Raw genomic sequence first — 27038 nt, 5'->3', positions numbered from 1 at the left:
CCCAAAAAGAAAAAATATTTTTTCATCTTCTTCCTTTCTCCCTCTAAACATTTCGGCGACGGGGAACCCCTTTGCCGGAGGGGTTCCCCCTCGCCGAAGTGTTTAGAGGGAAGAGAGAAAGGAAGAAGAAGAGACAGCAGGAAAGAAGAAGAATAAGGGAAAGGAAAAAGAAGAACAAGAGAGAGAAAGGAACGAGATGAACAAAAGGAATTGGGTTAGGTCGTCGGCCGAAATTTCTCCGGTCAGCGACTTTCCACCAGAGGTGAGGTGGATAGGAGGAGATGAGATGGATGAGAGAGGAGGTGAAGTGGATGAGAGATATAGAGATAAAGTGGTGTTTATGTTTTTTAAAAAATAGAATTATTTTCATTTTGACCCTCAAGAGTAGTTCCGAAAAAAATTGGAAATTGCTTGACCTTTAAAGACAAATCGAGAACTACCAGATACTGTCAAAACAGTGAATTGATCACAAATTGGTAGCCAAAACAGAATTAACACTATTATTTTTATCAATACAATTTATGTACATTAAAATGTCAACCAACTAAGAATTTCCTACAGTTCAACAAAAAAAACTAAGAATCTCCTACATGCTCCTTCGAAAATACTTAGAGCTCAAAAGCCAATAGTCTAGTTGATTAGGTTGGCTACTTTATAATATTGTTCTATAATAATATGATTATTTTATGGCCATATTAGAAATACATTTGAACATATCAATCTTATTCATGATGGGACAAACGTTCCACCATCTTTCCTATTTTATATCATAGATATACACCCAACTAGGATACTAGAATCAATTTTATTTATCTCTTGTGCTTTTCTCGTCTTTTTGCCACGTCATTTTCCTGTAACATCTAACTGTTTTCTTTGCAACAAATAAAACATTAAATGAAAGAAAGGAAACCAACTTGCGCAAGCTAACAATTCAACCCTACTTTTATAAAAGAGGTTTTTTTTTCTGTTGTTAAGAAAGAGAGAAAATTTGACAAAATTTGACATCTACGTGTCTTTATCACTATAAACAAATTGTTCAAAATTTAAATTCATTAATTCGCTCATATTTTTTTGCACAAACTAGCATTGTTTTATTGATCTAGATAATGATTTTGAAGTTGTTTAAAATTATTTAGGTAGTTCATTTATATGTTTTCATCTATTTTAAGTTGTTTAAGTAGTTCATACTTTTCTGATAAAGTCTGCAAAATACTAACGTAAGAAATTGCTAAGTACCCATTTATTTTTCGATTTTTAATTTTAAGTTTAGGTTACAGTGGCTAAAGACTCAAATTTGATATTTGTAACATTATTGCCTCGTTTGGTTCCGCTTAAAAAAAGCTAAAAGCCAGCTTTTAGCATATTTTAAGCGCTTATTGAAAACTTTACGCGTTTGGTTCAAAAAAGCTGTCGCTTATTTTAAGCTAGAAAAACTCATTTTCTCTAAAAAGCAGAAGCCACAATTTTGTGGCTTTTTTTTATAGCTGCTTATTAAAAGCTAGCTATGAAAATAAAATAATAATTTTTTTTGTCACCATCAATAAACATCCACCACCATCACAACCACCCCACCACCTCTGCCACCACAATCACTCCACCACCTCTGACAATCACCCCACCACCTATGCCACCATTCCACCACTTCCATATCACCTCCGGTGCAACTCCATCACCACCACTCCACCACTTTCGCCGCAATTACACCACTTTCGCCGCAACTCCACCACCATCACAACTATTCTACAACCATCAAATTTTTTTACAACCACTCCGCCACCTTCGTCACCACTCTACCACCATCACCGAACGCTTCACTATCTCCCCCGCAACTCCACAACCTCCGACGTAGCTTCACCTTCGGTGCAACTCCACCACTACCACAACCACTTCACCACTATCGCCACAAATCGACCACTCCACCATCACACTATACCACCTCCACCAACCCCATTTCACTACCGTCGTTGCAACTTTATCCCCTAACCGCCAACACCCCCTCCATTCTACAACCACCATCACTACCAAAACTCCGCCACCATTGAGCACCACCATAACACGTCCACCACCATTGAGCACTATCACCACTGCATTAGGTTCAAATTTTGATCTTTATGTGTTTATGAAAATTAAAAAAATTCTATTAGTTTATTTTAGTATTTAATGTTTATAAATTTTTTTATTAATATAATGATATAAGCATATTGTTTGATAACTACAATACGAAGATTACATTTTTTACCAAATGTCATACCTAGCTTTTTAAGATATAAAAACACTTTTTATGTAACGTACCAAACGACTCAGACAGATTTTTAAAAAGCGCTTTTATTTATGGGCTTATAGAAAAGCTCATAATATAAGCCACGTGTGTACCCAAATGAGGCCTAAGTCTTAGCACTTAACCACATCGACTCTGCTTGAGACATTTAGGTCCGATCTTAATGGGTACAAAATGCCTTGTTTTAGGCAAAGATTCTAAATCGGATAAAAATGCCTTGTCATTAACAAAGATACACGATTCGCCCTACCAATTAGAGTATTAAGCAATACCGAAGACCAACTACATTTACAACTTTGTCCTCACTTATCCACTGCTCACTTTTACATTGGGAAGTCTAGACATTAATAAAGACACACAATTAGCTCTACCTATCAGAGTACCCAGCAACACTGTCTGACCGGCTCATGTACTACTACTATTTTGAGCCAACCCCTCCCATAACCCATTTGATCATTAATTTCTCCTTCAAGGGGAAATCCCCATTGACTTTTAACCGCGTTTTTTTAACATTTTCAATAGTGATTAGGATCTCACTGTGTTGACATCCACCATTATTGACTCTTAAATGAAACCAGACAGAGACAATGAAAGATCCCCAAACATGGTTTCTTAAATTTCTCCACAATTCATCATCTTCTTCATCGTTCATTCTTCATTTCCTTCTCTCCCATTTTTACATCTTCCACTTCCTCTAACAGAAGGGTAAACTGAAAATCTGAAAACCCATAATAGAATTCCAGAAATCTCTGTAACCCATCAATTTTTTCTTAAAATTCTTCCTACCCTCACTCTGTTTCATCACGAACTTGTTTGGGTTTTCTTGTTTCCGGATTTCAATGTCTTCTTTTTTAGTTGTCATCACCATCTTCTTCTTCTTATTATTATTATGTTTCTTTATAACCCCTTCTTATTCAGACCCAAGGGCAACAGAAGCAGCACTAATATGTACAACTAGAACTGCTTCAAATCCCAATAGACAGATCTTCATATCAAATTTCTTATCAGCCATGGATGCTGTTACTCCTCAAATTTCTTCTCAGAGATTTGCTAGAACTGTTAATGGGGTAGGAAATAATACAGTTTATGCATTTGGGGAGTGTATGAAAGATCTTTCAAAAGTTGATTGTGATCAATGTTTTGCTCAATGTAAAACTCAAATTCTTAGATGTCTTCCTTTTCAATTAGCTGTTCGAGGTGGAAGAGAGTACTATGATGGGTGTTATTTAAGGTATGATGATTATAGTTTCTTTGGTGAAGATTTGAATCCTCAGGATAAAACAATTTGTGGGAAGCAAGATTTTTTTAGTGGGAATTTGAATGTTTTTAGGAAAAATGTGATTGAATTAGTTAGGAATTTAACTGTTGAAGCTTTAAAGAATGATGGGTTTTCTGTGGGTTTTGTTGATAAAGAGAATACTACTGTTTATGGATTGGCACAATGCTGGAAATTTGTAAATTCAAGTTCTTGTCAGAGGTGTTTAGAAAATGCTACAACTAGTATAAGTTCATGTCCTCCAAAGGAAGAAGGTAGGGTTACGAATGCTGGTTGTTATTTGAGGTATTCGCCGACGAAATTCTATGATAATTCGACGGGCGTTGCATCGGCAAGTAGAGGAGGTAAATTCTTTACTTGACTTTGTGACTATTCTTAAGGGATTGTTTGAATGGTGATTACCTTTATATGTTTTTTGTGGTGCCACTCGATTCAATCTTGTTATGGATAATTTAGTGTTCATATGTATCTTTAAAAATTTGTGCATTTTGGAGGTTTGGGCTGTTGAAATTGTGAATGAGAGAATCGCCATGAGGATCTTGTTTAAAAGTAATTTAGGTACTTGGTTTTGTGAAATTGAGAGACCTTTGTTGTGGTGGAGAGGTTCAATAGTGTTTATGATGTGATTTAGAAGAACAGATACGTATTTTCTCTTGTTCTCTTCACATGTGAGAGAGGATATTTATCTTCCTTTATATCCTTAGCTCTTCTAGTTATCTAGTCGAAATGGAAACACGTTGAATAAGCCGTAAGGTAGGTTGAGATAGCTAAATGAACTTGGTTTTGGGCTTGTGCAGTCCATTTTATGGCTTCCCTCATATTAGTAACTTCCATGCTCTTCAAATGTGAATAATGTTGAATTTATTCTACTTGATTAGTAATGTAAACCATGTGTAAGGGTCATTGAACTTCGTCCACAGCATAGTCACTCCAAGCCATAGGTTAGACCAACCCCGTAATGATCACCCAATACCCGGGGAACCACTATGGATGAGACCCCACGATCTCGATTATTTTGCATAGTCTGGGGGCCAACTGCAGCAGTGCGGCAGGGCTTAGAGGTCACCACAGGTTAGGGTTTATATTTCTATGTAGATTAGGAATACTATCTCTTTTGGAATAGTTTTACTAGTTATTTTGCATTATGATTTTCTGAGAAGGTACCAAAGGTTTGTTCTCCTTATGTATACATGATCAGACACCCATAATAGTTTCCTTTAATGTAGATAGTCATTGAAGATCGCTATTATGAAATAATTTTTATTTTCTTAATTTGATTTGGTGAAACCTCTGAGAAGCTTCTGCCGTCAAGGTTACATAATTTAGTGTAATCTCTACCACTGTTTCGCTATAAACATAAAGTTAAAAAGATCATACCGACAGAGTTAAGCGAAATGTCATCCATCAACTTATAGACCAGCTTACAGGTTGGAGTTGTTACGAACTCTGACTCTTGGATTTTTCATTGTCAGTTCATGTTGTTCAACGGAAGTTTTGGATATCATGGCAGTGGTTTCTTCCATTCAGAGTATTCTTCTATATACGACAGTGTTGTCACTAAATATTTTTGATCTTTCATTGATTTTAAGTATTCAATTGATGATTAGGACGTCGTCGCCTACCTATTATCATGGCAGTGGTTTCTTCCATTATAGCGGTTCTGATGATTGTTGCAGCTGTCACTTTCTTTGGAAAGAGAAAAATTGCGGAAAGAAGGAAAGGTAGCGACTGATTCGGATGCTCACGAGTTCGAAATTCTTCTATATATGTTTTGCATAAATTGAAATCCTATTTTACTATCTTTCAGAGAGAAAGCAACTTGGTGCATTGGCAGCTACTATAAATAGATCTGAACTCAACTTCAAATATGAAACTCTTGAACGAGCCACAAATTACTTTAATACCTCCAATAAGCTCGGTCAAGGAGGATCTGGTTCAGTATTCAAAGTAAGATTCTATTCACTCATTCTCTCTCTCTATATTCATAGATAACTAGATTAGCTTACGGTTTTAACAGCATAGCTCATTTTGTTAAGTAGGCAACTTTGCCGGATGGGAAGATTGTTGCTGTAAAGAGGCTGTTCTTTAATACAAGGCAATGGGTAGATCAGTTCTTTAATGAAGTTAATTTGATCGCTGATGTCAATCACAAAAATCTCGTAAAATTGTTGGGTTGCAGCATTACGGGCCCTGAAAGCCTTCTTGTCTATGAATACGTCGCAAACAAAAGCCTACAGGAACACCTATTTGGTAACGGCTTTTAATCTCTTCTAGGTTAATCGTTCTTAATATAATTTAATTGTCTGTAAATTTATTTGTGAAGTAATCTTTTTGTCTGATCCAGACAGAAATTATGGTCGAATACTAAGCTGGGATGAAAGATACAACATTATTGTGGGAACAGCTGAGGGCTTAACTTATCTTCACGAAGAATCAAACTTGAGAATTATACACAGAGACATAAAGTTGAGCAATATACTACTTGATGACAATTTTGTAGCGAAGATAGCTGATTTTGGACTTGCTAGACTATTCCCGGCAGATAAGACTCATGTCAGCACCGTTGTAGCCGGAACTCTGTAAGCTTTCTACATCCTGTATATAGTTTATGTTGCCTTTCTTTTTCATATCCGAGGTCTATATTTAAGAGAATTTCTGAGTGAGGTCTTTGAAGAGGGAGTTTCAATTCTCTTTTGTGTTTGATGTACTCAACCGTCTACTTCACTTAGACAACACAAGCCCTAGCAGATATCCATATTGTCCCTGGTTTTGCGACTGCCTGAGCCCAATGGTGCAGGTTTTGTTTGTGGTAGATGCTCCACGAAACCGACCTTTGTCCTCGGCGATATCCATATTGTCCATGCTTTTGCTACCCAGACCCACATCGTTTATTTTTGCTGAATGCTCAAAAAGTCGACCCCGAAGGCCCCCCTTCCTAAGCTCGAGCTTGTACCTATAATCGCTCCAGACGCTCTCCCAAGCGACGGGGGATATCACATTCACCACCTCCACATTGAACATGAAGTTCCATACTTCACGTTCTCAAGTGATATCATGTTGGTGAGGTCATTACTCACCAAAACCGACTTGTCACTCGTTTCCCAAGATTCTCAATTCTTCATCAACTTACAGATTTCCTAACTAAATACACATTTTACAGAGGTTATATGGCTCCCGAGTATGTTATCTTCGGCAAATTGACTGAAAAAGCAGATGTTTATAGTTTTGGTGTTCTTGTAATCGAAGTTGTCAGCGGGAGGCGATGCAATTCATTTTCCGAGGATTCATTCTCTATTTTACAGATGGTAACATTCCTATAAGACGAATTTTGATTGTTTAAGACTGAAATTTTTGTTAAATCTGGTTTCATTGACAACCATCTCTTGTACAGGTTTGGGACCATTTTGGATCAGGCCAATTGTCGGAAGATGTCGACCCAAATCTAGAGGGAAGATTTCGAAGAGAAGATGCTTCCAGATTACTCCAAATTGGGCTTCTTTGTACCCAAGCCTCTGCAGATTTACGTCCACCAATGTCGATAGTTGTGAAAATGCTTACAGACAACTATGAAATCCCTCAGCCAACACAACCACCATATCTCAATACCTTATCAAGATCATTCAACCCACCTGATAAAACTTCCAAATCCCCAGCCAATTCCTATACGGGTTCATCTGGGAATGACACGACACAGAGCTTGGTCGAAGCCAGATAAGTCCATACCATAAAATCTAAACCCAACCCACCCATGAGGTCTTTCGAGCTGGAATCGAAATTGTAGATCTGATTCATTTTTACATTTTGTTGTAATTGTTTGATTCTCTCATCAGGGTGGACAAATTTTTATTACTAACTTCAGCCAGGAACGATTCAAGAGTCGCATGGACTTCCACAGAGACATCTTAAAGGAAATTAACCTGAGTATTGATTGGTATGTAACTAAAAATCACAGCTACCATCACTGTCTTTATAGTTTGAGATTTTGAGAAATTTGAAATACTTTTAGGGTTTTCTATGTTTCTTCTCTGTAAGTATATGAAAATTTGTATTCTTTAACACTTACTCTATAGTTATATTTCATGTATTTGAGCTCGAATTGATTGAAATATTGGTCATTTGGTACTTTTGTTGAATAATAATGTATACTTTTGATTCATTATCTATTAGTTCTTGGCAAGGAGTGACATTCCCTAGATCCAATGCCACGGAACAAGATATACTAGGCAGAATCTGGACAAAAATTTTATGTGGCTTATTGTGATTCGTGGTTCAGTGGATCGAATCATCGGAAGTATTATACGAGTCAAATTACTGAATTGTGAGATTCATAGAAGTATAACAACATAAAAAGGAAAAGAGTTACTCCACTCCAATACACATATAATTACAATATAGTAACCTTGTCTGAAATATACAAGGCAAGATACAAAAAAAAAAGAAACAAGCACAATACCAAGAATTAGGATGTATAAATAGCTCTGAAAAATAAAATTCCGTCTCTCTAAGAACCCTTTTGTTGGATAGCTTCTCGTCTTCAATAATTTCTATACTCAAATCTACAAATTTACTATAAAAATACAACCTTTAAGAAGAAGAATAATTAAACATAATTACCTCGCCGAAGAGTTCTTGACCCATCTCTCAAACCCCAAAAAGGAAACGAAAATCTGATACCAATATCTTTATCTTCACCGTCGATGATGTTTCAGACAGTATCGAGAGTTTCTTCTGTTGACAATGCTATTGAGCGTGAACCAGATGCCCGACCTAGGACCAAACACTATGTCGCTAGCAATAAGACCATGGTTCATTTTTCTCATCTTTCATACATTTCAAGGAGGTTGAAAACCCAGCACGTGTCAGGAATCTGGTTTGGGCACTATAGAGTTTCCCTTGTTCTATCGGGTAATAGATACCCCAGCTGATATAGAATCACTTCGATGTGCACTAGAAGAGGCAGAAGACTTGAAAGAAGTCGAATTAGTACTAATAGAAGATCTTGTAGTGTCCGCTGGCACGTCTGGTGCTGTCCCAGACATACCGAAAGTCATGGTGGAAGCATCGGGATCCATCACACTAGAATTCAGAAATGGAGGTTGCTTTGGCGACGGAACAGTACAGTCTCTATCTTGTAACATTTGAACAACTTCAGCCATTGATGGTCTTAAAGAAACAGAAGCTTGAGTACATAAAAGTCCAATTTGGAGCACATCTGATGCTTCTTTTTCGGGAAAATTTGTTCTAAGAGACGGGTCGACTGAATTAGTCAATGTATTCGCTTTGTAATGTTTCCACACCTAACATTTTGAATGAACAAGATCGAAAATTAAGATTGTTCAAATAGGATTTCTGGATTCATAAGTTAGTGCAGAAAAGGGAGGAAGAGATCTTACTGTTTGTAAAATGGAACCTGATTCCTGCATAAAAACATTGTTCTTCTTACCACATACTATCTCAAGAACTAATACCCCGAAGCTATAAACATCCGCTTTTTCTGTTAGTTGACCTCGAACAAGATATTCGGGAGCCATGTAACCTCTGCATCAAAAAATAACTATAAATATAGTTTCTTTGCAACATTTTTGATGCTTTCCTATCAACAAATCTCTATACGTGTAGTATTCCTCGTCGCTTAGGGAATGTCCGAAGACTGAGCTGTAGGTTCGGATCTCAAGCTTGATACCATTAAAGTTTTTTAGGTGGGCTCGCTGAGAATACAGATTAGGCTTCGGTCTCAGTTGTGACAAAATGTAAACAGACACAATTCGCCATTGAGCAGAAAATCCGATGCCTACTAGAACTTGGGTTGTGACAAAACATAAACAAATAGAATGACAATGAGAGATTAAGTTTCAAGGAAAAGATTTTACTCACAGTGTTCCTGCAATTCCTGTACTAAGATGTGTTTTATCAGCGGCAAAGCATCGAGCAAGTCCGAAGTCTGCTATTTTTGCAGTCAAGTTCTCATCGACGAGAATGTTGCTGCATTTTATGTCCCTGTGGATGATTCTTGTTTGAGTACCTCCATGAAGATAAGCTAGCCCCTCGGCTGTTCCAGCAATAATGTCAAACCGCTGCTTCCAGCTAAGAATTTGGGCCGAGTTCTTATCTAAGAACAAAAGGAAAGAAGTAATCATAAATGTGAGGAATTCGAAAACGGGTTTGAAGAAATTTTCATTTGATTCATTAATGACTTACCGAAAATGATTTGATCGAGGCTCTTGTTTGCTACATATTCATATACTAGAAGGCTTTCAGGACCTTCGATACTACAGCCCAACAGTTGAACAAGGTTCTTATGATGAATCCCACTTATCAAGTTAACCTCATTAAAGAATTCATCAACCCATTGTCTAGTATTGAAAAACAATCTCTTTACTGCAACTACTCTCCCGTCGGTTAAAGTTCCCTGTTACAATTATCATTCTCTAGTTCTTAGATCAAGAAGAAATAACATATATATCTATATAGAAGAAGAATGATGGTATCAAGGACTTGCCTTAAATACTGAACCAGCTCCTCCTTGGCCTAGTTTCCTTGATGGATCAAAAAAGTCTGTAGCTTTCTCTAATGTTTCATATTTGAAGTTCAAATTAGACTTGCTTACAGCAGATGTTAGTCTTCCAAGATTATTTCTTTCTGCAACATCAAAGACAAGATGTGAGAGAGAGAGAGAGCATTCCGTGGAAAAATGCTAGGGAAGAAAAAAAACTAGGCAGACTATGGGCAGAAATCTTATGTGGCTTGTTGTGATTCGGTCTTACCTGCTCTGATATTTGCTAATCTTTTATAGCCTATACAAGCACCAAATAAACAAAGCAAAGAGAGAGCTAGAGATGCTAAAGCAATAGCTATGGCAATCCCAATTTGAGTAGAGCCTGAAAAAACATGAAACAACCCAAATTCATAATTCAATCAAAGCAAAAAACCCTAACCATATCAAAAGTAATCAAATTTCAAATATACACCCAAAAGTTTAAAGTAAACCCATAATTAGAATTAGTAATCATACCCACTATTCAAATCCCCAAAGTTAAATCAAAACCTAAAATGTTAAAAAAGAATAAGTAGAGAACAAGTACCAAGAATTGCTAGATAGAGTCCATGAAAATACAAAACCCTAGATAGAGAAGAAAAATGCTAGGCGACAGAGAAAACACAGGGCCGACTCTAGACAGAAATCTTATGTGGATTGTCGTGATCCATGCTTTCGATGATTCTGACCCACTAAACTGCGAATCACAAGTCTGCCTAGTTTTTCTCCAGATAGAACAACCAATCACCCAATATAATCTAGACCCAGAATTGCAATTAACAATCAAAAGAAAATTACCTTGATGATTCAAAGATTCAGCTTCATCACTAAAAAATTTGTCAGTTGAATATCTTAAGAAACATCCAGCATTCAAACTTCTTCCTTGTTTACCAGGACTACATTTTTTAATCTGTTTACTAGCTTGATTCAAACATTGTTTACACCCAAACCCACTCACTGAATTCCAACACTGAGCTAATGCATAAACACTTGTTACTCCGCCTTTAGTACTAGCAACCCCAAATCCACCATTATGATCAGCTGTTGCTAATACAGTACTAATCACATCATCAACTTTCTTAGCAAATTCTAATCTTAAATAATCTTCTTGAGCAATAGTTGAAATGGGTAAATCACAGAATGTTCTATCATGAAGTGGGTCGACCGATTCATCGTAAAAATTGTAGTTATCGTATCGAAGGAAGCAACCATCTAGGTAGATTCGACCAGATGTAGATGGAATGCAACGAGGGAGAAGAGTTCTACTTTGTGAAAAACAGAGTAAACAATCTGTGTGATTAAGATCATTCATACATTGAGCTAAAGCAAAAACAGATGGGTTTTTACCAGATGAATAGATTCCCCAATTTGATGAATCTACTAGTTTTGCAATTGTGTCCATTGATGAGATGAAAGTTGGGATGAATGGACTTGTGGGTGGGTAACGAGTTTCACTACAATTATGAGCAACTTCTGTGATTCTTGGGTCTGAAACAGAGAAAGAGAAGAAGAGAGGGAAGAAGATGATGATGGAGGTGAAAAGGTGGGAAATTGAAGAGATTGACATTGAATTTGGTATTAGTTTTGGATTTATTCACCTGGGTAGGAACCAATTTGATTGATTGGGCAACAGATGAATTGATTGAAAAATTGATTTGGGGTTCTTCTTTCCTTCACCCTCTTCTCTCCTTCATCTTCTTCCACAGAGAGAGAGAGAGAGGAAGATGAATGGATGGAAATGGGTTTCTTCTATTCTTCACCCTCTCTCCTTCCTTTTCTTCTAGAGATGGAGAGAGAGAGAAAGATGACCTCTCCTTTTCTTCTTCTTCTTCTTCTTCTAGAGAGAGAAAGGGAGATTAATTAATGGATGAATATCTGAATAAGGGTTCTTCTTTCCTTCCCAATTCCCACCCTCTCTCCTTTCTTCTTCTAGAGGTAGGGAAATCTATGAATTGATGGATATCAGAATTGGGGTTTGCTTTCTCTCTTAATTTCTATGTCTTCTTGTTTCTGAATTTGAAAGGGAGAAATGGTTTATTGGAAATAGACCTCTCTCTTTCTCTTTCTCTCTCTATCTTTTGCATGGCGGGTAGTTCGTTTTTGACAGAGAGACAATTGAGAGAGAGATTTTAGAACTGAGAGGAGGAGATGAATATGGATAAATTAAAGAGACCATACAAGAAATTAATATTTTTTGATCTGGAAATTAATTTAGAACCCTAATTTAGGAATTTAGTTGATTTTAGATAAAAGTAAACTTTATTAGGAAAAAAAACATGTGGGTACACCAACCCACAAAAACCACACCAATAAAACATTTATTAGATCTAATGAAAATCTATAGCTCCATCCATATATTTCATGATCCAATGTAATAGAACAACCACCGCACAATCGCCTCAAGTTTGCTCATTAAGAGAGAAAATACAACGTGAAATTCGACTTTTTGATTAGTTTCACGAGCTCGGGCTTACTCTTTCCGAAGATTGAAGTATTTTTGGTGAAAGAAGTACAAAATACATCTAGTTCGTTTGCAAAACATAAAAACAATAAAAGAATAAATCTGAGTTCAAATAAGAACTTTAAGATAAAATCTTCTAAAAAATCATTTTGTGGTGATAAATGTCATTTTTTTGTTGACAGAGTGATAAATGTCATTTTGTTCTAACATCATTATAATATACAAATATAGATGTTTTTTTTTGTTGTTGAAAGTATACAAGAAGAATGTTAATTTTTTTTTTTTTTGTTAAGGATAGTAGAATGTTAAGTTATCTTACATACTCATCCCATGTGGACAGTGGAAAAGAGTGACACATTTATTAATGTCTCTATCTCCAAAAGCACATATACATAATACATTGAGGATTATAAGTAATTTTTTTTTCTTTTCTCTTTCTTGCATTCTAGAGAAAGAAATTAGAAGAAAAAAAAACTATCGTCAAATAACAAAAATTCTCCAACAAAAAATCATTTTTCTTGAGTTTGAGTTGATATTTTCTTTGTTTACAACAAAAAAAGTGGCTCGAGAAAATTGCTCCTATATAATTATCAAACCAAAAAAAAATTCAATGTCTATATTCTGGATTTTTTTGTTTGAAATAAGCTAAGGCATAGCTACATGACTTACTTTCATTTGAAAGTGAAGTCTTACATATAGTTCTTGCGTCTATTAGATTTGAAGATTTCTAATTTAAAATCAATTATTATAATAAATATCATCCATAATTTTCGTGTACGTAAGTATATTATATATTATTTTTCGGCTAATTGTCCTCTATGTGCAATTAGTTTAAAAAACATCTTTGTCCTCAATATTTTTAAAATTAGATGGAATATAGATTTGAAATACCATTCTTGAATCTCATCATGCATGATCACATGGTTAGACTATTGATTAATGGGTGTTTAAAGTTGAAAACAATCAAACAATAGTCAGCCTGTTATCATTATAGTATGGTTATATTCTTTGTTGGTGTCTATCTTTCCATCTTTTTCTCTCTCTTTTTTTTTTCTTTTTTTGAAGTAGTGGGTGGGTGAAATGAGGAGACAGATCAACATTCTCATTTTCTATTCAAGTTCTTTTTTCCATTTTAAATTATCTCATTCCATAGGTAACCTAAGCTTCCATCTACATCCATTTTGGCCCCCTAAAGATGACCAACTGACCAAAATGGCCCTCTAAAGATGACCAACTTCTAATTTATCCCTTTTTTTGTTTTTTCCGCCCTTTGGTCCGTTAGACGTTAGTGAGCTGGCATTTTCTTGCCACATTTACCCTTGTCTGCATCTACCCATATCTTGAATGTCTGGCAGAAAATCTCAAAAGTGATTATGATTGTCAAATCCATCGATGAACGTTTTCTTCTTTTTTATACTACTCATGTTCTTCTTCTTTATACTACTCATGTTCTTCTTTACTATCTTTGTCTAATTGATGAACGTGCTCTAAATTAATAATTCATGCTCAATTATAAATCCATCGAAATAAAGAAGGAATTCTAGAAGCTTTTGGATACATTAAAGCGTGACGAATATAAACCGAGTTTGAGTTTAGTTGTCTATGATATTAGCGATGATGAGAAAGAACGAATTCTTAAAACTCATAGCGAGAAGTTGGTTTTAGTGTTTTGTTTGCTGACTAGTAGTGAAGGAAGTGTCATTAGAATAGTGAAGAATATTAGGATGTGTGAGGATTGTCATAGTGTGATGTGTGGTGCATCACGAGTGACAAAGAGAAAGATTGTTGTGATACCAAATGATGATCAAGCTTGAGCCGATAAATGACGATCAATGGGACTGTTTATAAAGCTTGAGCCGATAAATGATGATCAATAGGTTTTTCTCTCTAGATTTTAATGACTATAAAGCTTGAGTTGATAAGTGACGATCAATAGGTTTTTCTCTCTAGATTTTAGTGACTATAAAGCTTGAGCCGATAAATGACGATCAATAGGTTTCTCTCTAGATTTTAATGACTACAAAGCTTGAGCCGATAAATAATAGGTTTCTAGCTTTTCTTCTTATATTACTTGGGCTACAAAATTAGTATTTTTCTCTTTCTAGATTTTAATGGAGGTGCTCACTAATGAAGGCATGAAGAAATATGAGATTATAATGGAGTGTTTTTCTCTCCCTCTCTATCTGGATTTTTTTGTACAGTTACTGTTTTTAAGTTTTTAGAATTTTAATGGAGGGTTGTTGATGGGGACGGGGAGATGTTCTTTTTTTGCAAATTAATGGAGTTGATGTGAATGGAGAGAAGAAAAGTTAAGAAAATATTTTAAAAATTTAAAAAAAAAAAAAAGAGATTAGTTTGATTGGAAGACTTTAATCAGAAGGGTAAATTGGGTAAAAAAATGATGCGTCACTAACGTCTAACTATAGAATGAATGGAAAAAACCAAAAAAGGGGCCAAATTAGAAACTGGACATCTTTAGGGGGCCATTTTGGTAAGTTGGTCATCTTTAGGAGGCTAAAATGGAATTAACCCTAATATTAAATATATTCCGATATGATAATGGTGATGACGAAGGATTAAGGTTAATTGGATCATGAACAGTAGCCCTTTTTTTTAATCGGTTCTCATATCCTCTAACTTTGTTTAGGAAAAATATCGAATGAAAGGACAATTAATAAAGTTCTGAATTATTTGATTTCTTCTGGTCGGTCATTTTCAAGTTAATAATTAAATGAGAAGTTACCATTTTCTTCAAATAAATGAGATTTTTTTTACTACGATAAAGAATTTATTTTGGTGAAAAAAATCCTAATAATATTTTTCTTTGTAATAATAATACTAGTGTTAACTTGAATATTTATACTATCTTATTATCTTAGAAAAAGGTGACATAACTAAATCAAAGATAACATATACTAATATTTATTGCTTAAAGAATTGTTTCCCTAAGAGCCACTTGTTTTTGTATGTGGTGGAATAGACTCTATGACACATAATCTCTTAGAAAAAATTAGAAAGGAAGGGCATCAAAGAAAATGATAACATTATAACACTTCATATATTCATTAACCTTACTTCATTTCAAAGCTACAAAGAACCCTACTAGTACTCATTTCTCCCTCTATAACAAACTTTTTTTTCTTTTCTTTTGATATATTAACGTGTTAATTGAAATCATACGAGGGTTCCGTTATGTTAGTAGTTTAGTACCACAAATAAAAGTATCAAAAAAGAATAAAAAATATAGAGGAGCAAGTAGAAGATAAATTCTGTAACTTATTTTCGAAAATGACTTATCATCTTGCACACAAAAAAAAGGTAAACAATTGCCGAACTTCAAATACAACGCTTTCCATGAGGTAATGATGCTTATTTATATTAATTAATGTGATAGGTGAATTTCGTGTTTGTCGTTAGTGCCATTGACGAAATATATTAACTTTTTTTTGTCGAAAGAGAAATGTATTAACTTACAAATTGAAAAGTGTTGTTGGTCGATGTTAAAGTTTAAACTCCAAAGAATAGTTTGGACTATTTTATCCAATCCTAATCTTACCCTCGATAAACCAAAGTCTGACACAAAATGAAGTCTTCGACCAAACTTCTTGAAAAATATTCAATTTAATAGCCATATTTCTCAACCCCTCATTCGAATTGTTCCCACCATGGACAGATTGTTAGGGTTAGATTAGAGTCTTACAAGTTTTGTGAAGGTCTTATTTAAGGAAGGAATAACATAGGAGTTTAAGGGTTGAATAAAGAAGTTTAACCATCCAACCATTTGTCATGTGCTAGCAAGTTGGTTGAAATTAAAAAGAAAGAAAATTGAAGAGATGTTAACATCATTAAGGTGGCCATTTGTGTTTATTTTTTTTCATTGAATTCCAAAAGTGGAGAAAGCAACTCATAATCAACTCCACTCATAACTAGAGAGAGAAAGAAAGAGAGTTTACTTTGAAATGTTGTAGACAAGATCCAAACAATCTTTTGGATCAATTACTTTGTCATTTTCTTTTCAGCCAGCCGACTTGTTTGAAATTCTTTCTTTTGTATACGTGTAAGTGATGGTGTACAATGGGAGGCTAACACAATTTGGTACTAAATCTAATGCATTTCTAATTTGTCATTTCCTTTCTTAAAAATAGCATCACATGACGGCTCACTATTGTCTGAATCTAACTCGTCTAGACCAAACCTGTTTAAACCTGACTCGTCTGAATCCAAAATCAAATTAGAAATCGAAAAAAGATTTCTCCTTCAATCCCCATAACTTTGCCATCTTAGCCATCTCTCTCTCTCTCTGCTTCATGATTTCTCCTTCAACCCTGCTGCATGACAAAAGATTGATAGTAAACATGCACATACAACTTGTACAAATAAAAACATGACTCAACTTTTTCAATGTATACTATGTACTTGAGTCACATCGAATGCGTACATACTATATAAGTTACCATCTACTAACAAGTGATCGTACTTGTTAAGTTTGTGGTTATCATCAATTGGCAATGAACCGAGAAGGCCTATACATTATATTTTTGGTTATGAGATCACATTTTTCTCAAGTGGGACTATTCTCACACGCCCACTCACGTGTGACGCTCTTTGAGCCTAACACGTGTTTTTTTTCTTTTCGGGTGATGTGGAGTACATATGCCTTTAAAAGCTACCAAGTGTAGGCCTAGCTCCGATACAATGTTAAGTTTATGGTCATCCAACTCACAATCAGTTGGCAATGAGTAGAAAAGACCTAGACATGATATTATTAGTTAAGAGATCGCCCTTATCCTATCTTGGGCTATTCTTTAGTAGGGGACTAGTTCTATTCCACCATGTTTCACATTATAGAGAAACTATTAAAACTCTAGTACAGAAATAGACCCGCACTTGAGGTAACGAAAGAACACATTATAGACACAAATCAGATCCCAACTTACCACAAGCTCATGTTAGAAAGAGCCCGACTTGATTGATATTCATATATCTATATATACACCTTCCATTTGAGGGATTTCCCTTGGATTCTCGTCAATAGATCTTCTAATATCAAATGAAAAGTCTCGTGATTGTGTTAAAATTTCTCAAAAGAAAAGTTATAATAGTCGAAGACATATTGCTTCCTAATTTTCAAAACTTGCGTTAATTGACACCTTTTCAAGAGTTTTGGACTTCATGATCGGAACCATGTCGATTTATTACATTTTAGAAAAAAAAATTCCTATCAACACTTCTGGAAGTATTCAGCTTCTTCTGATAAGAGAACATTGCATGGGACAAGCATAGACAAAAATTCAGATATAAGATAAAAGAGAGATAATGGGTGAATTCCAATTGAACGCATACCTCAAATTGATTCATCTCAGAGTCAACTAGCCAAATCGAGTATTAGCCCATTAGCAAGTTCTGATAAACCTTAACTGCAAGCTTCTCTCCAAGCCTCAAAGGCTTCGCGCTACTGCAAGCTTGGGCAACAGTTTTCATCTTATCATTAACATCTTCGTTCTCTCTCTGACTTTCCAAAGCCTTTTTTATGGTAGGACAGACCAGTATTAAATGATTGTGAATCGAGTCCTCTGTTTTGAAGAGGTGGGAGGCTTACTGGACTTAAGATCCAATTCCGGAAACTTCTGACTGTTTGAAGTTTTTAGAGTCTTCCCATTTCTAACTTTCATTTTCATCACTCTATGGTTGTTGCTGGTTAGCAACTCCTACGGAGTAAAGTCTGTTTCTGTTCGCACGTGGGTACCCCTCTAACAGCACAGCCCTAGCAATAGGTGTTTGTTTCCTAGCTGCGGAACATCCTTCCAGACAACATTCTTCATTCTCTTTCGAGGTACTGTTGCCTTTAGCGACAGCTTTATATGACCCGGACATTCTAATATACATTTAGGTGAGCTGTTAACCGATGGTTATTATATCGAACTCAGAGTCCTGAAGAAAGATGAAGGAATAATGAAAAATTGTCACTACATAATGAATTGAAGCAAGAAACAAATTCGACTTGAGATAGGACACATTTATAAATCCATCCAACTTGAGTCTTCCTACCAAGAATAAAATCAACCATGGGCAGAATAAAGTATGTGTCCTACATATAAGTAAAATATTAGCAGAATCTGAAACAATGAAGCGGCTGATATCTTAACAAACCTAAATGTTAAAAAATTTCAAACCCAAAAATTGCAACTAGCTATTGACCTGTGCACGGGATATACCAATCGTTACAATTGCTTATAATATTTCATTAGTTGTAAATATGACACTGCATGAGTTCAAAAAGAACCAGTGTCTTCTTTAAGTTTTCTCAATTGAGCACCTTGAGGGCCTATAAAGTTAACTGCAACAGGTGACATCTTCTTCGACTAGTCAGTTGTGAGTTATATCATAAGTGGGGAGAAGCAACAATCGGTTCCTCTATCTACACCGGCTCTCTTTCAAGCGTCGAAGGTCGAGTCTATGCAATGGAGGAGCTGCTTTAGACAACTTCCCGTCCCTCCGGATCCGGCATTGAGCCGTCAAGACAAGAAAGAAGAGCCAGCATTATTGCTTCTTCGGTCCAGTTAACCTCCGGGAGAATTAGGACCATAACCAAAAATCCATGGGGATAGATGTAGACGCGGTGATAAATGAGTCACAGCTTAAACCATATAATGCTTGCGTTGAGAGACTTTATAACAAAAACAGTAAAAACTTCCCCACCTAATCGTGGAGTTCCTATATCTGTGGTTGAGGGTACTGATATCTTGTTCCATGTGGTCTAGGATATGAAGCACCCTCTCAATGCAGGCTCAATGAGTCGGACATGATACCTAAAGGAATTCCAGCAGATTTTTCGATCCAATTGAATTGCTGTTACTCCTTCTGTTTGCCTGCAATATTTGAAGTACATGTGCCCGAACTGATATTCCAAAGCCTTTACACAAGATCAAGTTGCAAGAGAAAAACTATCGTTATCAACCAAGTGAAGTTGATATTACCCAAATTTAAGTAGTCTGATCTCAAACTTTCTCGAGAGAATCTGACATGTATTTAGGTTATTTCTTCCAGGGATCAGAGACTACTACGCTCACAATCTTGATTGATAAATTTTCTTTTTCTTCTCAATAGAGCAAGCTCACTATTCGACAATCGTTAATTATTCAGGTAGGTGGATCAACTTCACTAACCACCGAATAACAACGAGTACAAAATAACCGTGAAGGAAAAGAAGACGACGATACATTTTCCGCAAACGGGTAGCCTGAGAGGATGAGCCATCAAAACCCATGATTGGGTACTAACTATATCAGTCTTTATATCCAACTAACAGAATGAAGTACCCCCATTTTGAAGAATTTAGGGCTAAACTCTAATCTGGTGGTAGTCATAAAATAACCCCCCAAATTAATTTTGAGAAACCCTTTTCAGGATAACTAAATCTTGCAGAAAAGAAAACTAAAATGAACCCTAAAATGAACCCTAAAACCTAATATAGTCAGGCATAAATTACCGTAAAGATATCAAATTCATACAAAATGAACGTTTTTTAGCAAAGAAATACACTTTCAGTTAGGGTAAAAGGTCGTCACCGTTATCTCCTTAGGACTTTCGTCGAAGCACAAGAAGTTAGCTTTTTCCAGAGATCAAAACTGGAAGGTGATGATTGTATCATTGTATGGATTATCCGAGAAGATTACAGTCTCCATGGAAGAAACCCTAGGAGAGAGAAACAATTTCAAGGTAATGAAATAGATCAGAAAAACAAATTAGGGTTTATGATGGAGGGAATCTCGGTCTCCATTGACGACAACTTGAGAAAAAAGAGCGCGAAAGGGAAGAATGATAATAGAGGCTTTATTTTGATCGACGGCTCAGGTTTAAAGTTTGGCTTAATTCTATTTTGGCTCCCGATGATGACCAAACCCACCAAAATGCCCCTTATATATGACCAGCTCCGCCATTGACCTCATTTTTCAATTTTCCGTTAGTTCTTTTCTTTCATTTTTACCCTTCTTTTCAAAATTTATCCCGTCCTTCTCCTATCTCTCTTTGACTCTTTCTTGTTGGCAACCCTTCATCAAAAAAAAAAAAAAAAAATCTTCTTCATCTCTTTTCCTTTTCCGGATGTAGTATCACTAACCTTACACCACCATCTCTTTCACTTCACCATCATGTAAACTAAGCTTTGAATTTTGATATTATGATAATGGCGTTTTGATATAGCCGATTTTCAAAACCCTTAAAATTAACATAAAAGCACTATATCGAATCTTAAATGATTCCTTGGGGTTGATGTCCTAAGACTCATAGTTGGCTAAAAGGTTATATGAGAATTACTGTTTTCATCAGTAACCCTTTACTTGTACAACCTCAATTCTTTGTTGAAGTTAAAATAGAACATACAAGAAAAGAAAAAGATTAACCACCACAAGCAACACCATATTGCCTTAGAAAACTAACATACAAAGACGAAGATGAAATTAAAAGAAAAAACTCCCATCATATAAATGATATGATATAAAATAGAATATACAAATTTATATATATGGGGTAAAACTTAACTACAATCCAAATTTAAAAATACATTCTTGAATTTATGTGTTATATATTTTTGCCTACTAAGTAAAATACTCTCACATCTAACTATTATATTGTATTCAACTACCATTCCATTGATCAATAACCAAAAAATAGGAATGGAACAATAACCAAAAGAATCAAAGAGGTTGAAAGTTACTTAACATCACAAGACAGAATGGCTGCATGCATATATTACACAACAGCCAAGAAAAAAGAAACCTAGAAAGTGATTCAAAAAGCCCATTTACATGCTGCTGCAATATCTTCTTTCAAATATCCATACTACAGTAGAAAATCCATTTCTTCAATATTCTCTCTCTCTCTCTCTCTCTCTCTCTCTCTCTCTCTCTCTCTCTCTCTCTCTCTCTCTCTCTCTCTAATCTCTATATATCTATCTCTTTGTCATCAGTAGCTGATCATTTTTCTCTGCTTCTTTTGAGGAAATAATAAAGTTTGAAAAGCAATAGACTTCCCTCTTTCCTTTGTGGGCTAGATTGCTAGCTAGCTATTTGATTGTTATGATCAATTGGCAGGCTTAATAGGTAAGATCTTCTTTGTTTTTGGGTTTTTGTTACTGATAGTTATGTTACATGTACAGCTTCATCAGGACTCTTTATGGGCTGGTGTTAATTCTATTTTGACCAATGTTGAGAATAATGAGAAAAATACTAAAATGGGTAATTTTATGTTATATAATTTACTTAATTTTTATGGAAGTTGTCCATAAATTGATAAAAAGACGAGAAATGTTATTCCTCCCTCCATTTGTTCTCTCCTTCACCCCTCCAACTGATGTCACCACGTCTCATTTGCGCCTGAAACAAATGGAGAGAGAATATTGCTCAAGTGAAACACCGCGAGCCGACGATGTCACATCAGTCGGAGGGTCGGAAGAGAGCAACTGGAGGGAGGAATAGATTTTTTAGATACAATTATTTAGTCATAAAAAATTAGATGCACAAGAAAAAAACAATAATAAAAAAAAAAGTTAAATTTGTTAAATCTAATTCGAAGTAATTGGCAATGAGGGTAGATGACATACATACATATTTTTACACGCCCCCTTCTCGTAATGCGTCTGTTTGAAAACACTTGCCATTTTTTCTGAGAGATGTGGATAATTATGCCAATCATTACGGTGTTAATTTGTGGACATCCAACTCAAACCTAATTGATACTTAAAGAAGATGACATATACATGGATGGGTGGGGTGAGGAGAACAACTATGCCATTTTGCACCACAAAAATAAAAGAAGATATTTTAACATATCAAAAATTCCCATTTTTAAAATGGGATTACAATTTAAATTGAAAAAGGAACAACAAACAGAAACAACAATATACAGAGAGATTCGATATAGAACTAATAAAAATCCTAAACACAAGAAAGAAATTTATCCAAAAATGTTGAATAAGTCATCGATTGTGAAGTGGGTTTGATCCATATGGTGTCATTCTCTTTTCTTCTTCATAATAATCATCACCATTAGTATTCATCTTCTTTTTTCGGCTGGCTCCATTGTTGTTGTTCTTGATGAACCTTCTGTGGTTCAAACTATTCCTATTGACATTAACTAATAAAGATTCATTTGATGAAGTAGAAATTTTAACTACTGTTCTTCTTCCTGAAATCAAAATCAGATTCACTTCTAGAAGAAGTGAAATTAGATAAATAACTACTAAGAATCCCTTACTGCTCCACCACCCCATTCTCTATTTCCTCTGTTCTCTCAAATTCAAGAAAACTGTAATGGGTTTGTTTGTACAACTCTTTTGTAGAGCTAGATAGAGAAAATTATACTAATTAAGTAGTAAATTTAGAGAGAGAGAGAGAGAGTGAGTTTATATCTGAATTCGAAATCAGAAATGGAGAAAGGAAAGAGAGATTTAGAATTAAGACTGAAAAAGAATAGCAGTGAAGTGTCAGTTTTCACATAAAAGGGATGGATTTATTGTTTTAACTATCAAAGGGATACTTCTTTCTCATCTCTTCTTTTAACTTGACCACCATTTTTGGGAATAGAGTTTTTTTATTATAAAATCTTATTTTAAAAAACTACAGTATAATTCTCTCTCCATGAAAATGACCTAAATCATTGAAATGGTTGATTCATACCATACTATTATTTAATGTCAAATTCAATAATATTAGGTATGCAGTCCAAATATAAAAAAGCAAGATGAATTGTGGGTTATTATTTTCTTTTTCTGTAGGGATTTATTTTTTTTTAAAAGACCTCTCATTAAACTATAAGAATTACAAAGTAGTCCGAAATAGTCAAAGAGTTATTACAAGGACTAAAAAAAAGTAAAGCCATTAACTAGAAAGGGGTAATTAGCGAGTTTGCCGATTACTGAGCCGGATGAGAAGTGGCTAAATCGTGCGCCAGACAGTTGTTTTCTCTTGGGCAGTAAGTGATCGTGGCGTGGGGTTGGACAAGTCTGGCACGTAGCTCCAAAAGCGTATCATAGAGTCGCCACGGGGCCGAGTTATGATCGTCTGATAGGTAGCCTACAATTGTGATTGAATCTCCCTCCATTATATAATGGTTCAACCCTAGCTCGTCTGCCACTTCTTCTCCCAAAACGAAACTTTGCAACTCGCTAAGGAGAGTTAGAAAAAACTAGGGGGCCAAAATAGAATACATATAAAAAGAATTAAGAACATCTCATTTCTCCCTCTCTCCTCCATCTCATCGCCTCTCTCCTCCACATCATGTATCTCGCCACCTCATCATCTTCTCCGATGAAAGTCGTCGGTCGGAGAAATTTTCCGGCGACCTTCAAACTTTTTTTTTTATCTTTCTCTAATCTCTCCAACTAATTTCTCTCTCTCTTTCTCCCATCTCTCTCTCTCTCTCTCTCTAATTTCTCTCTCTCTCATCTCTATAATTTCGACGAAGGGGAGGAGCCCCTTCGCCGCAACAACCAGACTCGGTCTGGTTAATAACCAGACTCGGTCTGATTTCAAACCAAATTGGACCGAAAATAGACCCATTTGTAGCCCTAGGAGTTCTCTCTCTCTCTCCCTCTATCTCTAATATTATCTCAGAGTTCGATATTTGATCAAGTAAACAATATCTATGGAAAAGACTTCCTCAACTCTCAACCAAAACGAGATAGAGTAGTATTTCCTTCTCTCTTTTTGACGGTTCAAACAAAAAAAATTCTATCAAATGAGATCAGATTTGATTAAAACCGAACCATTTTTTCCTTAGATAAGCAAAACCCATAATTTATTTGCATGGATTCTAGTAAAGATGTTCTTCTTTTGCGCTCACATTTTAAAGTTTCTTATCACTTATTCATAAAGTTTTGATCTTTAAGGAGTATTAGCATGAGGGAGAATTACTGAAATCTCCATCTTTTTTAAAACGTCTTTACATATATCCCCACATTTCTTAATAATTACATTTTCCACCACCTTATGTTAGATTTAACCGAGAATGGCTGTTAGTTGTTGTGCAGTTACACATTTGTCCATTTGTTAAATAAGTACTTCACATGAGAAGTCTCCCACACCAAAGAAAGGGCGCCTTGAACATAAAGGAGGGGCGTTTATAACACAAATGTGTTTATTCTCCATTCTTCCTCGATTACCTGGTTGGCTGGTTCATCAACTCCTTGAACAATTAGGGTTCCTCAATCTGAACTAACGGCTACAGCTGGGAGTCTCTCTCTCATCTCCGGTACTCTCTCTCTCTCTCATATTTCTACACTTTTGGTTGTCGAACTAGGGTTTAATGAACCCTACTAAAATCGAATATAATTGTGTCAATCTCTTCAACTGGCTACAAAATCTTACTATGGGTTTCCTTGATAGTTTAGGGAGAATTACTGAAATCATTCACCAGCTCAATTATATACTCTGAAATATCGATTAAGTAATGATCTCTTTATGTACTGATTTTGGTAGTTTGTAATCAAATGATCAAAGTATGCTTGCAAAATGTTTGATGAAATGAATGAACAAGTTTCTGTTTGTTAGATTTCAGCACTTGGGCCAAATTTGATGAAACTTTTGGTGAAATTTTGGTGGTACTGTCTCACTCTCATCTCTAACATTCTCGGGGTATTTCTGTTTTTTTTCTATAGTTTGGATATGGATATTGGTCATTGCTATCTAGATGGGAATGTTGATGCAGTTGAGTTTTGTCCGCATGAACAATTTCATCAAGTTTTAGCTGTTTCAACATATACATTGCAAGAGGGTGATAATCCGAATCGATCGGGAAGTATATCCCTTTACTCAGTTGACGCTGATATAGATAAGCTTGAATTGTTTCATCAAGTAAATGTGCCCGGAGTTTTCGATATAAAATGGAATCCAAGTGATGTTAATATGGCTCCCCATTTAGCTCAAGCTGATGCCAGTGGATATTTGAGACTTCACAGACTAGAATGTGATTCAAATGAATCAGAATCTAGAGGTACTTGTTATTCTAATTCCTTTAACTACTAAACTTTTGTTGATTTAGCTTTCAATTTCGCCTTTAATTGGATGGAAATTGTTGTTAATCATTAAGTTTGTGCACATCCAACTCAATGGTCAAAACCAATTGGGATGAGTGGAGATGGCTTACATATTATATTCCTAGTTATGAGAGTACCATTTGCCCGCGTGGGACTATCCTCGCACGCCTTCACATTTGACGTTATTTTTAGCCTAACATGTGTCCTTTTTTTGGGTGATTTAGAGCATGTGTTGCCAGTGGGACTACATGGATGGGTCTAGCTCTTATACTCATATTAAGTCTGTGGGCATCAAATTCAAACCAGTTGACAATGAGTGGACGAGACCTAAATATTATAATCTTGGTTATGAGAGTACCCTTTGTCTATATGGGGCTATTCTCACGCTAATTTTTGTGATGCAGACAGTACACTGAAAGAAGTTGATGGAGAAATGCTTAGTTCTTCCATGTGCCTGTGTTTGGACTGGAATCCATCGGCCACATCCATTTCGGTCGGGCTTTCAGATGGTTCAGTCGCCGTGGTTGCTCTTGCGGAGGCCCAATTGGAACTACAACAATCTTGGGTAGCCCATGAATTTGAGGTATGGGCTTCTACCTTCGATACTCACCAACCACATTTGCTGTATACTGGATCAGATGACTGTAAATTTAGTTGTTGGGATTTACGGGAAAGTCCTTCAACTATAGCATTTCAGAATTCGAAAATTCACAAAATGGGTGTTTGTTGTATTACAAAGAATCATGCCGATCCCAACACATTATTCACTGGATGCTATGACGAAAATCTAAGGATATGGGATGTAAGATCAATCGCAAAACCAGTAAACGAGAGTTCGATAGGTTTAGGAGGTGGTGTTTGGAGAATAAAGCAACATCCATCAATCCCAGACTTGATTTTGGCAGCATGTATGCACAATGGGTTTGCAGTTTTAAAGATGAAAGACGAAAAACCAGAAGTTATTGAGTCCTATAATAAGCATAATTCTCTTGCTTATGGAGCAGATTGGCAGAGAGGAAAGCTATGTAAGAAGAATGGAATAGATAAGCCAGTTGTTGCTACTTGCTCATTTTATGATCGACTTCTTCGAGTGTGGGTACCAGAGACTGATGTGTTCATATGATTTGATGAAGCCGAACTCTATTTAAGTTGAAGCATCTCCACCCATTTTGAACCCATTTCAAATACTAATGATCGGGTTTTAAGTAATTGTTCCGAGACTTAGAGCTCTAATTTCATAGCCCGTTTTTTTAGGTAGGTGCAGACCGAAGCAGACAGGTTCAAAGCATCTATTTTGGGATCGATGAATATGACATATTTATGCCTTTTTATGAAGTTCCGTTCAAATAATTCATTTCCTTCTCTATTGTAGAACTAGCTGTATGTTTGATTCTTCTTGGGAGTACGCCAGTTTTTTGATTATCAATATAAAGTTCACCGGAAACCATTTCACTA

At 35.7% G+C, this 27038-nt stretch overlaps 3 protein-coding genes and 1 long non-coding RNA gene across 7 annotated transcripts; 2 read left to right on the top strand and 2 right to left on the bottom strand.

Moving 5' to 3' along the window:
• Positions 1 to 2593: 2593 nt before the first annotated feature.
• LOC147553304 (cysteine-rich receptor-like protein kinase 3) lies at positions 2594 to 7710 on the top strand. 3 transcript variants are annotated; one of them, XM_086665370.1, is made up of 7 exons: positions 2594 to 3898; positions 5162 to 5275; positions 5362 to 5501; positions 5594 to 5804; positions 5899 to 6133; positions 6715 to 6859; positions 6946 to 7710. In XM_086665370.1, exons 1-7 carry the CDS (start codon positions 3118 to 3120, stop codon positions 7267 to 7269), a joined length of 1950 nt encoding a protein of 649 aa, XP_086521496.1. In that variant the 5' UTR covers positions 2594 to 3117; the 3' UTR covers positions 7270 to 7710. The 3 variants fall into 3 exon arrangements, 2 of the variants coding, with proteins under 2 accessions (XP_086521496.1, XP_086521497.1); XR_015236745.1 differs by having other exon boundaries at positions 2730 to 3898; positions 5903 to 6133; XM_086665371.1 differs by lacking the exons at positions 6715 to 6859; positions 6946 to 7710 and having other exon boundaries at positions 2730 to 3898; positions 5899 to 6137.
• A 190-nt stretch (positions 7711 to 7900) lies between these two features.
• On the bottom strand, positions 7901 to 12582 carry LOC147553303 (cysteine-rich receptor-like protein kinase 42). Its single transcript, XM_086665369.1, has 8 exons — positions 12001 to 12582; positions 10888 to 11926; positions 10319 to 10432; positions 10054 to 10193; positions 9753 to 9963; positions 9429 to 9663; positions 8948 to 9092; positions 7901 to 8851 (listed from the first exon to the last, which is right to left on the bottom strand). Exons 2-8 carry the CDS (start codon positions 11654 to 11656, stop codon positions 8453 to 8455), a joined length of 2013 nt encoding a protein of 670 aa, XP_086521495.1. The 5' UTR covers positions 11657 to 11926; positions 12001 to 12582; the 3' UTR covers positions 7901 to 8452.
• Positions 12583 to 16578: 3996 nt separating this feature from the next.
• Positions 16579 to 20357, bottom strand: LOC147553302 (uncharacterized). Of its 2 annotated transcripts, none has more exons than XR_015237830.1 (3): positions 20119 to 20357; positions 17894 to 18481; positions 16579 to 16875 (listed from the first exon to the last, which is right to left on the bottom strand). It is a non-coding gene; the product is annotated as an uncharacterized LOC147553302 (long non-coding RNA). The 2 variants fall into 2 exon arrangements; XR_015237829.1 differs by having other exon boundaries at positions 18599 to 20337.
• Positions 20358 to 24628: 4271 nt separating this feature from the next.
• LOC147553301 (Transducin/WD40 repeat-like superfamily protein) lies at positions 24629 to 27038 on the top strand. The gene is made up of 3 exons (XM_086664747.1): positions 24629 to 24799; positions 25206 to 25540; positions 25988 to 27038. The coding sequence occupies exons 2-3, from the start codon at positions 25213 to 25215 to the stop codon at positions 26704 to 26706; spliced, it is 1047 nt and encodes a 348-aa protein (XP_086520873.1). The 5' UTR covers positions 24629 to 24799; positions 25206 to 25212; the 3' UTR covers positions 26707 to 27038.

This window comes from Eschscholzia californica, unplaced genomic scaffold (assembly GCF_041429995.1).
Source record: "Eschscholzia californica isolate CP2 unplaced genomic scaffold, dmEscCali1.0.p SCAF_3, whole genome shotgun sequence".
Classification (NCBI taxonomy): Eukaryota; Viridiplantae; Streptophyta; class Magnoliopsida; order Ranunculales; family Papaveraceae; genus Eschscholzia; species Eschscholzia californica.
Note: the sequence above shows the minus strand (reverse complement) of the source record. Positions and strands in the feature narration are given on the sequence as shown.